We start from the raw sequence: 12,605 nt of genomic DNA, 5'->3' as shown, positions 1-12,605 counted from the left end.
TGTGCTGATACTTTGCTCCTCCCTGATTGTTGTCCCTCATCTCTGACTTAACCCACCAATCGGTGCCAAGGAAAGTCGGATCATCAATTGGATTCTAGGAATGCAACCAGCTGTATTAATTACCGCTTAAAAAAAAAAGTACATTCAAACGTACAGTATTTGCAAATACGTACGTTCGAACACATGGACAAGAAAAGTTGGGGTTGATTTTCACGTGCAACACTAGCGCATTTGTCATTCATCAATGCATTATCCTCATTAAAATAGATGAAAAAATGCAACAGATTAAATTGTTGAATACCACAGCACCTGTAAGTCCACTTGCCTCCCCATCTGTAACCGCAGGCGACTATGGGGGGAACTGCAAAGTTTTCCCAGGCTCAGGGAGGGTGAATATAAAGGCCGGTCTGTTCGCGGTCTGCCTACATCTACTGCACCATCTCTTTGAACTGGGCGGCCATGTCAGCGGCTCCCTGGCCTCAGCCACCACACCGTCCTTCATGTGCCCACGGGGAGCGATAGGCTGAACGCCAACTGATCCACACAGCACAAACTAATGAGCAAACACACGCACGTGTTGGTTGTGCAAAAAAATATTTCTCGAACATGCGTTTGGATGCGGAAAAGAGGGAAGAGGGTAGTATTAAAGGTGTACACAGTAAATGTCCCGTTATGTGCCCAGAATCTGGAAGTCTGCATTTGTTCAGATAGTTAGTGATCAATTGAAGGAGTTTTTAGAGTCAAATAATATTTGGTTTTAGAAAACAACACAGCACTGTTACAGCCGGGCTTGCTCTGGACAGTAGGAAATATTTTGTTGCTCTTTTTATTGATCTGTCCAAAGCCTTCGACACAGTGCATCACAGACTGCTGGTCAACAACTTGTACAATATTGGCATTTGAAAATCTGCCACTCATTGTTTTAGTGACTATTTATCAAACAGAACACAGTGTGTGCATGTGGCTGGATCCACTTCTGCTGTTCAAAATGTCACTAAAGGTGTGCCCCTGAGATCAGTCCTGAGACCCATTCTGTTTTCAAAATATATCAACGGCCTGTGTGCTAATGTGTGAAATGCATTTTATCACTTTTATGCAGATGACACTATAATTTATTGCTGTTCATCCTCACTTATTCAGGCTTTTGAGTTTTTACAAGCCGCTTTTAATGTTGTCCAGTCTCACCTGAGGAGTTTGAAATTGGTTTTAGTGAGTGACGTTAGGGTTCTTTTACCGCAACAAATCTTGTTTTAAAATCGTGTGCCTGCAGCATTTCTGCCACTTATTGACTATGGAGATGTGCTGTATATGGGTGCTTCACTGAAATGGCTTCAGTCTTTAAACACTGTTTATCACAGTGCCTTAAGCTTTGTCACTGGTGATGGTCGCCTCCCACATCATTGTGACTTGTATATTAAATCTGGGTTACCTTCCTTAAGCGTACGTAGGTACACTCACTGGCTGATTTATACGATCCTTCTTGGCATGACTCCATTTTATTTAAGGACATTTATACAGAGAACTTCAGGACATTATGCTTTACGGTCCTGTGACATTCTCCATCTTTCTGTTCCTCGCGTCAGAACTGAATTAGGGTAGAGAGCATTCAGTTTTGCTGCCCACCACAGCCTGGAACTCCTTACAGATTGAACTAAAGCTCTCAGAGCTTATTACACTTGGAGCCTTTCGATCCATATTGACTGATAAACAGTGTGAGACCACTCAGCAATGCCTGAATTTATGATGTGTTGTTTGTCCTTTAACGTGTATGCACTTTATTTTAAGACATCATACATTTGTAAAATGTATTTAAATTTATTGTATGTAAGTCTCAGTTTTAATGACATGTGCTGTTGACCTCTTGGCCGGGTCACCCTTGTAAAAGAGATCTTGATCTCAATGGGTTTTTATCTGGTTAAATAATGGTGTATATGTTAGGTACAAATTAGTCTGTAAAAAATATAAAAGGACCAAGATTGACGACCCTAATACAACAGCCAATTCCAATGAAGTTGGGACGTTGTGTAAAATATAATTAAAAACAATGATTTGCAAATCCTTTTCAACCTGTTTTCAATTCAATACATAGCCAAGGCAAGTTAGTTCGTTCAAACGTGATGGATGTAGTTAGTTATGTTATGTAGTTGTAAATATTCTGTCAATATGAATTACCTACAACATGTTCTAATGTGCAATGGTGCTGTGGGTGCCAATGAGAACCAAGTGTACGTGCGTGTGTGCGTGTGTGTGGGGGGGTGCGTGAGTGTGTGTGTATTCGTTAGTTCACCAAAAACCTATTAAAAAATCCCATACCGTTCACCTAAACCGAACACCGCCGTCAGGAGACCCGAGTAAGGACCAAAGAAAAGAAAGGAAAGTGAAATCCAGCACCGACCAGACACCACCCACCGGGCCACCAACCAGACCAGAGTTCTTCACCAACCCCAGAAACATCTAAATTCCAACAAATCAGGGAGACCTCAAGAGACCAAAGGAGAGACTGAGGAAAGGAATCAAGGGCAGACGAAGCAGAGTGAGATCCACAGACACCAGCCTCCACCGATTCAATGACCTGAGGAAGAAGCAGATTGTGTCTGAGTTTCGATAGATGCTGGTGTGGTGGATCTGGCATGCATGAAAATCTCCACCAAAGAGGGGAGCCGTCGACCCCCGCCAGGACAGAGCAAGCGCAACACCTCAGGGCCCCCCAGGCCGCGGCAGCGCCAAAGGACGACCCCCGGGCCCCGCCAGGGCCACCGGCCGGAGAGCAAACCCAGGAGCAGGAGCGCCCCCCACCCCAACACGGCCCGCACCCCCAACCCAACGCAGCAGGACGGGGCACTGCAGACCCGCCAGGCACCCCACCGGTCCACAGCCCCGGCTCCCCCCACGACCCCCCCGCCCCCCATCCACCCCAACCCAGCCCCAGCCGCCCCCAAACCCCCATACACCGCCCCACCCCCAGCACCCCCCACCAACCGGCAGCCCCCCGGACCCCGGGGCCCCCCCACACCCAGGCGTCGGCGCCGAAGATACACATCTTATAATATCTGGTGGCTTATGTGTTTATTGTATTGTCTGCTACAAGCATGGACATTTGGGATGCTCATGTGACTATATTTGCACAGACTATTGATGCTCAACTGAAAAGGCGTAACTCTGAAAGAGACTGCGATTCCAAGACAAACACACATTTGGTATTAGCATATGAAAAGTCTTCTGTCTTCCATTCTGTCTGCTTCTCTGATGAGCTGAGGTCAGTACAGCCAAGAATGTCGTTTGGCTTCGACTCAGAGGAAGAATTCTTGCCTGCCATCAAGATCCCGCACTTTTCCTCTTCCTGAGAGCCATGCACATGCATAAATCAAACAATCTCTGAAGAATTCACTCCATTATTTGTGACATCAATTTGGTGGAGCAGGCACATTGAAGAGGATGTGGTTTACCAGCGTCCTGTGAAGCTGAAATTCCAGACTCAGGGTGTATCTGGTGGACAGGATTAAAAGTAATACACATCAACAACCTTGGAAGAATAGCCATGTATGTTTTTGTTTTGCCTTAAAGGGGAAGTCACCCCAAAAAAGATTCTTGACAATAATATGATCTATTCACCCCCACTACTCTAAATATGGTATTCTAGTTAATATTGTGTTAGTGGAATATGAGGTAAGTAGCAAAATCCAGCAGTTTTTATCCATCTCAGGGAGCAGCCATTTTGCTACTTGCTGTCGAGTGAAAATGACATCACAGTTGCTCAGGTTTCAAGTAACAGCCAATCACAGCTCAGCTTGAAAAAACAGGTTAGCTTTGATTGGCCGTTGCCCGAGCCCTGAGCAACATTGATGTCATCTTCAGTCGACAGGAAGTGGCAAAATGGCCGACCCCTGAGATAAATAAAAACGGCTGGATTTTGCTTCATAACTCATATTCCACAAATGTAATATTAATCAGAATGTCAAATTTAGTAGGGATGTTCAATACCACTTTTTTTAGACCGATACTCAAATCTTCAGTACTCACCAATTAATTTACAAAAAAACAATGAAAGATATATATATTTCTAAATGACATATATATATCCCAACTATAGAAAATGTCCTTAAAATTGCATGAAATTCATGGCAATTATATTTGTTCAATTTGCTGACAAAAGTCATTTTGTATAGAGCACACAATAAAATGAATTTCATAAAATAGATAAATAAAATAAAATAAATAATCCAGTAGCCAGGGGGCAAGAAGTCCCAATCAAAATATGTGGTTGTGCAAGTTATTTTTAAGGAATACAGTGAGGTGCAAAGAATTCAATTCAATACAAAAGTGTATCAAGTAATTTAGTAGAGCTTTGTTGTGTGGACTGCATCTACAGTATCGCCCTTCATCTAATTGCATTGTTTCTTCTGAGATCAAGAAACAAGTATTGAGAAAAGCATTATGTTTTTTGTTAACGTCAACATCTTCTCAATGTTGGCAACATTTTAAATGTGCACTTCAGACACCTAAAATACTTAAACAGCACAAATTGACGAAGTGTAAGCAGTCAGTGCAGTGACTTTCAGTCGCTCTGTATACTGCACTGTCTGTGAGCACTCCTGATGTTAGTTCGTTGAAAAGCTCCGATTTTGTGGCTATAATTTCAGCCCGTTTCCTTTCTATGAAATCCACCCCTTTCGGCATTGGATGGAAGCTTGTCCTTATCAGACTAAGCTTTCCACAACCTCCACCAATTATCTACAGAGCCCACATCCTTTGCCTGACAGCACCTCAACAGCCCGCGATGGCTTAATGAATGATGCGGCGAGACATGTCATTACTCGTCCGAATGGTCACATGTCAGGTTGATACAATAGAATTGTAGGGAGTAAGGTAGCCATATCAGTATTTCTCCAGTTTGACGAGCATGAGTTTTATATTGCTGTTACTGCTGCTGCTTTCAGTCTTTGCTTGAAAGAAACAGCTGTGATAACAATGCAGTGTAAATTAAAACGCGCAAGGTAAACAGAATAAGGTATAAATATCAATCATTCGGTTCCAAATGTACCAAAATATCCATGCATTATAGCTGTATATACAGCCCAATGTTTTGAGAGGGTTATGAGACATATTTTTCCTCTATTAAAAACATATAAATGTATATGGAATAGAAAGATTGGAAAGTGCACATACTGTTCATGTGTGCTACAATACACAATATAACATGTTCTATATTTGACCAGAGAGACCATAAAGGTGAAGTACTGCAAGCCTTTATATACACTGAAAAGATAACGTGGGAGATACAATATGTGTGAGCTCTGTCAAAGAGAATAAAGTTGGAGAGATCATTTGCAAGTAGCAATGAGATTAACGCTGTATCATAACTTAAAAAAATATGATGTTTCGCTCTTAAGACATAGTCATTATGCCGTAGGGGTCATTTTTGTGTTATATTTTTTATAGTGTTCTACATTGGGCGACCAGATGTTGCTGTTTGACCGGGTCAGTGTCGTTTTGAGTTTTGGGTCCGGAGTCCGGATGGATTTAGAAAAAAAAAAAGCAGCCACCTGGCCTTTCAGGAAGCAAGTTAAGGTACCCCTTCTAATGTCAAAACTGTTGTATGCATGTCATTTTTGCTGTCAACATCTTAACGTCTACCGCAATGCAGCAAATAGGCACATGCACACACACACATTCATTGTTGGTGTTCAGCCGAGTAGAATGTCATCATTTCCTTTTGGCTACTTGATAAATGCTGCAACGCTGATGTTTCTTCTGGCTGGATGGTGCAATAGAAGGTGGGGAAAAAATGACAAAACAATAATGATGATTATACCTTTACAGCTGGGACTTAGCTGTCATATTGCTACACTGTGAGCAAATACATTGGTAATCACAGACAGATGTTTAATAAAAACTTAAGACACATGCTCTGTGGTTTGTGGCATGTCGGAGGAAGGTTTGGATATAAGTGTTAAAATTTACTGAAATGTACCATAAGGCTCCAAGTGTATTAGAATTAGAATTATTGGTCAACCTGTCAATGATTGTTTTGTGCAGATTTGCATTGTTTGAACAAGAACATGGAACCAACAGAGACATAAGTATTGAGACACTCACATTATGTTAATAAAATCCCAAATATGACTCACTGTCTCACATCTGTAAATTGATCATTTCAGTGCACTGTGATTGGCTGCCAACCAGTCCACAGTGTACCCTGCCTGTCACCCAATGTCAGCTGGGATTGTAGTATAAAATGGATGGATGGATGGATGGATGGATGCTAACCTAACCTATTGACCATCTAGTCCTTTCAAAGTCAGTTAAAAAAAATAACTATAATAATAATTATAACATTTTATTATAATAGTAAAAGGCTGTATATGAGTTAACTCTGCACACGGCCTTCAGATTCAGCAGTGGAAGACCACATAAATTCTTGAAAAGGTACAAACCACTATTGATGTAGTTGCAAAGTACTCTGCATTTACTTTGAACTTGGTTAAGTCTCCTTACTGTGTAATCTAATGGTACTGAAGTCTAACAACCCCAAATTATTTAAAAACTTAGATACAGTGTATATAACCTACCTTTGTTTTTTCTTTTATAGTCTGTGTAGTCAGAAGCAGATTGTTTTTTCATTGTCAGTCCCCCTGGATTACAGTCTGTGAGATATATGGACATAAAAATAAGAGCACACATGGATAGATATTTGAGGTACAGTTGCTGGGCCAACTGTTTTCATTCAAACAGTACACACAGCCAATCATGTCCATGCAGTCAGTTCAGTTTGCTACACGTCAGTAAATACGACTGAGGCAAACTGTGGACAACAGCGAACCCTGCAGGTGAAACTGAAAAGTATCAGACAATGCTCAGCTGGAGCAAAGTCACAAAATAGATAATGAAAGAGAGGGAAACTATAGTCTTATTTTACCACTACACAAATGCATAAGAATGAAAATGACTATGTAAAAACTATCAACACATGGATATAAACCATCGTATGTTACTATAGGAAATACACACGTTTCATGACCACACGTTTAAACCAGTTACACACTACTGTTTAACTTAATACGTTTTTAGCAGTTACTGTAAGTGAAGTACACAAAGAAAGTAAATGTTCAGCAGGGTAAATAAACACAAGATCATTGCTACACACTATTGAAAAGTGATCTGTAATTGAAGGTTCTAGATTGTTTCTGGGTAATGTAGAATTGACTCTTAAATTCATGCAGGAAAATCAGGGAGTTGTCAGGGGGTTTTATTTTATTTTTATTTTTTATTAGACTTGCTGTTGAAATATTTGTTATATAACTAGACAAATGCTGCTCCCTACTGGCAGGAAAACTAACACACTTGTACTCCATGATTTCAAAGCCGCTCCGACTGTATTATTGCCACGGCCTATTCAATCACAATGATACAAAGATAACAAAGAATATATATCATAAGATACACGCTGACGAGAAATACTCGGGAAATTAATATCGTACTATGCAAAATTCTGCTCCAGGTGAGGCTCGAACTCACAACCTCGGCATTGCTCTACAGTGTACTGTCATATAAGTACCGCGCGCTAACCGATTGCGCCACTGGAGCTCGGCTAAAGGTGCTAGCAGAAACGTTTATAAACTATAACCATACCACGAGACACCATTAACGACGTGATGTGTTACCATGTTAAGAGCATGATGAACCAAACAACATGTACACGTAATAAGGTGAAAAGTGTTTGAAAATACATATTTTACGCATACGTTGTCGTCTTGTGTCTAACCGGAAATCCCGCCTTGCTGTGACGTCGCACTGTTGACCTGACTTTTCTTTCCGGGCTCGTCAACTACGTTTGACGTTACACGAGTTGCGCGTTGTATTTAAAAAAACAAACACACCAAAAAAAAGGGAAGGGGGGGGGCACTACTCAAAATCCCCTTTCCATCATTCTATGAGGGAGTGTGTATGAACAAAATATCAATGACATCCTACTCACTGAACAAAGATTTAAAACGATTAAGTATCAAAATGGTATGGTGCCAATACCAAACCTCCGGGCATTTCCTCAAATGCAACACTTCCTTTCCACGGTGAAAACAAACGGTGTATTATTTTTGCCTGTAACTATCATACAAACTAGGCAGATTTGTATAGTAGTCAAACGACATTTCATCACATTTTCAAAAAAAAAAATCATCCTCACATAATCAAATTACAACAATCATATATTTGCAAAGTCCAATGCTTTTTAATAAGTCGAGAGCTTCCTTTCACCGAGTAAGACAGCCATTGTAGCTTGGAATTGTCCATTGGACATTTTTGTGCAGTCCACGTCATCACTGGGATGTGTTGCACTGTTGCATGCTGACACTGTCAATTTTGGACTTGTTTACTGGTCTATTGTGCTATTTAAAAAAAAATGCTGTAGGATATATGTGTCTATAGACAGACAGTCACACAAACAGACAGTATCAAGGTGACATTCGTAACGAAAACCATGTTGGATTCTCCTCAAAATTTATGACAAGTGCAGAGTGAAGACATGCTAATCATAATGTGAAAATATTAGAATGAAAGTCAAGATATATTTTTAAGTCTATTCACATCTTAACTTTAGTTCTCCCATGATGCCTCATAGACGCAAAACATGATGTCCCTTATTTCCCCCAAAAAACGCGACTGATTGATTGTTACTAACATTTATGAATAGGCCTACATTGTGTAGACATGTTATAACTGTAGTCTCAAAAGATTAGAATGAAATTCATAATATTGGTGAGGAAGCACTAGAGCTAAAAGACAACAGAATAAAAAGAGGAAAAAAGATAAAAGGGAACAAAATAAACAGCTAAAAGACATTGATAAAAGGAGCTATAGCTAAAGGACCGTAAGATAAATAAAAATAGACCTGAATTTACAGAGTAAAACAAATCATTTAATATTGTTTCTCATTAAGTCTTCTCTCTGTGTCATTGTGCGTTATTGAACTTGTCACGTTCCAGCATCCCTTGTTCATGCCATTGATTGAAAAGTCTCAAAGACTCTCTTATTGCCTGTTGTCTTACCTGTCAAATTCCCCATTACAGTGAGCAGGGCTCACAATTAATTACTTTTGTTTGGCAGAGTAACCAGATGTTAGGATTATTATAATTATATAGGCCTGTAAAAGTGTAAATAATTGGATGTAAACATGCAAAGATGCCACCTTCGTGGTTTCTGCTGAGATTACTATCTTTATTATGAGCAATTCTACAATGTCACACAAAGTTGATAAGAAGGTTGCTTAAAGGTGACACAGAGGTCACATACTACTAGGCAGGAATTTGAGAACAAAATTCCGCTTCGGTGAGTTCCTTGGGATCCTCATTACAGTTGGACGTGAGGATGGAGCAGGCGTCACAACTGCAGCTTAATGCAATGGGGTACTTGACCACGGGGTCCACGCCTGGAAGGCAGTCAGACAGCTCTAACTGTTGGTGGCGCACATGCGCATACGTACACACTTGAGGCTCTTCGCTGGGGAAGGCGGAGAAGATAGGGTACTGCATGGAGGAGAACCAGTACAACATTTTTAAGTTATGCAGTTGTCTATGGAGAGGAACGTCAGGGAGCCTTACCTCAGTGGCGCAGTATCCAGAGCAAATGGTCGTCTCCACAAGGTGACATGAAAGACATCCTTCTTTCTCCAGACTCACGTTTTTGCTGGCCAGGTGACATCCTGGCAGCTTATTGGATGCTAAACATGATGCCAACAGAATTACACAATAACACAACAATGCTGTACAGCGCACTCATGGCTATTATTGATAGGGGGACCTGCAAGTTTCACCAAGAGGGCCTCAAAAATGTTTTTTCTTTCATTAGTCTACCCACAACCCTAAAATGCCTAAATCAGATAAATAAATACTCTATTAAATATAACCCATTTAGTAGTAGAAGTAGTCAGTCACTATAGGCTTATTAAAAAGTTGCCCAAAGGACCAAGCTAAACACTACGTTGAGAAAGTACGAGTATGTTCATTTGTCACAAACAAATAACAGTTTCTCCTCATATACATTTCTCAAAACATTACAAATAACATTAACAAATGCATCAATACAAGAACCAGGCTTTCTTCATTCAAAACAAAACAAAACAAAAACACTCTTATTATTTATCATTCTGGTCCTCTTTTATTGTTACTGTTTATCATATTAAGGTTATATCCCTTTAATTCAAAGCCCAATTCATTCCAAACCCTTTTCATTTGTTAACCAGGCGTCACTGATGACAACATGAATCTTACTGTATGGTTGTAAAAAGTCCTTGATTTGTTCAAAGTTTGTATTGATGCTCGAGCTATTAATATGCCTAATAAAAAAATCTATTTATATTTATATTTCCTTTAATTTATTAAACATAACAATGACAGTTATATTTGTAATTACTGTATGTAAATATGTGTCTGGGTCAACATTAGTCTCAAAATCATATTATTTATATTCGGCTGACTTAAAAAATGTAAATGTAATGTTTAAGTAATTATTTGATGGTATATTAATTTAGATAATTTTTGTATTTGTATTAATATTTACATATTATTTTTTTTTTTTTACTTTTGTATTTAATTATTGAAGTCATCCATACACGCCCGTAGCGAAAATCGTTTTTAAATACAGTATTTCAAATGAAAAATCTTTTTATCTTATCAAACTGTAAGTGGATTTAGTTATTTAATAAAAATCAAGCCAAAGTGAAATCAGTTTATCCAGTACGGTGTAGTGTTCATATTTGAATGGGCCCTGGGCCACTTTATAGAGGAAAAGTTGGACCCTGAAGAAAAAAGGGGTAAGAAAATGGGTAATAACCCTCGCGCTGCCCTACACAATGAAACAACACAACACACCACAAAAATCCATACAAAACAAGACAACACCTGCAGGGTGCATCCACCAAACACCGTAGAAGGCCAAAAACAAGGTCCGCATCTGAAGGGCCATGACTCCACAGACCTACACAGCAAACAAGACCACATTGTAACAAATGCCACCCACACAGTCTACAAGACAATAATCCATCCACTTTTGGCAATTTATCCTAATTCGGGTCAAAGGTGAGATGGAGCCGATTGCAGCTGACTTTAGGCGAGAGGCGGGGAAAACCCTGGACTGATTGACAGCCAGTAATAGTTAATCACTTAACCAGTCGTAAGATGCCTAATGAGAAAATCAATTGGCAGTCAGTGCTGGCGAATGCTCGGAAGAAACAAGCAGAAATATTTTCATGGCATCGTGTACTCATAGACATTACGCACAGAGTATGAAACAAGCATGGCTTACCTGTATGTGTCCTGTGCATTTGGTGGTGACCTTGTCCTTTTTATAAGCTCCGGAACACTGGAGCACCTGCCTTTTTGCCTTGGCTTGATGCCCTTTTGACCACGTTTTGTGTCCGCACGTTTGTGTGCGCATGTTCACGTACATGTGTGTACAGTCCGACAGGTAATCTCTTGGATTGTTCTTTGTCAAAAAAAGAGCCAGGTTCAGGTAGTGTTAAATGGTCTATCCTTCTAGAATGATGTGAGTAGGATCAATGTATGTTTATATGTTTTATTAGATATTACAAAAATAATAATTATGCCAGGTTGTCTACCTTTGGATTTTGGACAGCGAGTAAGAAAGGCCGTCATTGTCATGTCATTGTTATGATTCAGAAACAAACAAGAAAGGTCAATCTACTCCTGAGTGGGATTTATTCACCTGACAGCCTTTGCTCAGATGGCAACATAGATCTGCTTTCATTGATTACCAGAAGGCTTGCTTCTTTGGGATTTAATGTGGATTACAGTAATGGGATGGATGGACCATGCGTGTAATCACTTAATTCCTTTTCCTCCATACATCATTTGATATCTTTTTCCACTTTCCATCTCACAGTTGCGTCTCTCTTTAGCTCCTTCTCCACTCTTCCATTTTGTCATCCAACACGAGACCTTTTTCCATCCATAAAACCATCCATTTCCTTCCGCTTATCCGGGGTCCATTTTCTTCCGCTTATCCGGAAGAGAACAGTAACCTAAGCAGTGAAGTCCAGATTTCCCTCTTCCCAGCCACTTTTTCCAGCTCTTCTAAGGGAATTGCAAGATGTTACAGAGCCAGCCAAATGATTCTCTGGCATGTCCTGGATCATCCCCAGGGCTTACTGGATCGTGCCGGGAACACTTCACTTGTGAGGTGCCCAAACTCTTTGTCTGTGTCCCATTTTATGGTGCAAGGGAATTATGAGCTAATGTTACTTCTTGAATATATGTATGCCATAGTGTCACGGAGTGTCATCTCATCTTACATTACAGGACCTCCATGCAGATCTAATCTTTTGTGGGGTTTTTACTCTGAGTGACTTCATTCTTTGAAGAAAAAACGAACATGCACTGTGTAAGGTAAAGTTGTATTCCTTGTAATTTTAATAACTAGCCAACAAAATCTATACAATACAACATACCTCTAACAATAGTCGAACTTCAACACGATTTTAACTTGTGATTTAAGCTTGGAATTGTCAATATAATGATTGTTTTAACTTTTTCTCATCTACCTACCCTGCGACTGGATGGCGACCAATCCAGGGTGTAGTCTGCTTCTTGCCC

The 12,605-nt window shown here is 40.0% G+C and overlaps 1 protein-coding gene, 1 long non-coding RNA gene and 1 other non-coding gene across 3 annotated transcripts; all 3 read right to left on the bottom strand.

Annotated features, from left to right (window-relative positions):
• Nucleotides 1–3,077: 3,077 nt before the first annotated feature.
• On the bottom strand, nucleotides 3,078–7,815 carry LOC147163736 (uncharacterized). The gene is made up of 3 exons (XR_015096952.1): nucleotides 7,743–7,815; nucleotides 6,570–6,644; nucleotides 3,078–3,486 (listed from the first exon to the last, which is right to left on the bottom strand). It is a non-coding gene; the product is annotated as an uncharacterized LOC147163736 (long non-coding RNA).
• Nucleotides 7,491–7,584, bottom strand: trnai-uau (transfer RNA isoleucine (anticodon UAU)). Its single transcript has 2 exons — nucleotides 7,547–7,584; nucleotides 7,491–7,526 (listed from the first exon to the last, which is right to left on the bottom strand). It is a non-coding gene; the product is annotated as a tRNA-Ile (tRNA).
• A 1,377-nt stretch (nucleotides 7,816–9,192) lies between the features above and the next one.
• Nucleotides 9,193–11,426, bottom strand: LOC147163735 (gonadotropin subunit beta-2-like). The gene is made up of 4 exons (XM_086092445.1): nucleotides 11,299–11,426; nucleotides 10,896–10,971; nucleotides 9,597–9,715; nucleotides 9,193–9,521 (listed from the first exon to the last, which is right to left on the bottom strand). The coding sequence occupies exons 2-4, from the start codon at nucleotides 10,957–10,959 to the stop codon at nucleotides 9,291–9,293; spliced, it is 414 nt and encodes a 137-aa protein (XP_085948571.1). The 5' UTR covers nucleotides 10,960–10,971; nucleotides 11,299–11,426; the 3' UTR covers nucleotides 9,193–9,290.
• Between the last annotated feature and the right edge of the window lie 1,179 nt (nucleotides 11,427–12,605).

Source organism: Leptonotus elevatus, chromosome 13 (genome assembly GCF_054856555.1).
Source record: "Leptonotus elevatus isolate MCC_2025b chromosome 13, RoL_Lele_1.0, whole genome shotgun sequence".
Classification (NCBI taxonomy): Eukaryota; Metazoa; Chordata; class Actinopteri; order Syngnathiformes; family Syngnathidae; genus Leptonotus; species Leptonotus elevatus.
The sequence above is the reverse complement of the archived record's forward strand: the minus strand, read 5'-3'. Positions and strand labels throughout refer to the sequence as shown.

Bases quoted from the DNA above. Each gene is read 5' to 3' on its own strand.
- LOC147163735 (XM_086092445.1), bottom strand. From the start codon at position 10,959: ATGGCCCTTCAGATGCGGACCTTGTTTTTGGCCTTCTACGGTGTTTGG. The intron at 9,716-10,895 runs GTGTTGTCTTGT...CATCATGTTTAG, and splicing joins TTGGTGGATGCACCCTGCAG to CATCCAATAAGCTGCCAGGA. The intron at 9,522-9,596 runs GTAAGGCTCCCT...TCCTCCATGCAG, and splicing joins CTGGATACTGCGCCACTGAG to TACCCTATCTTCTCCGCCTT.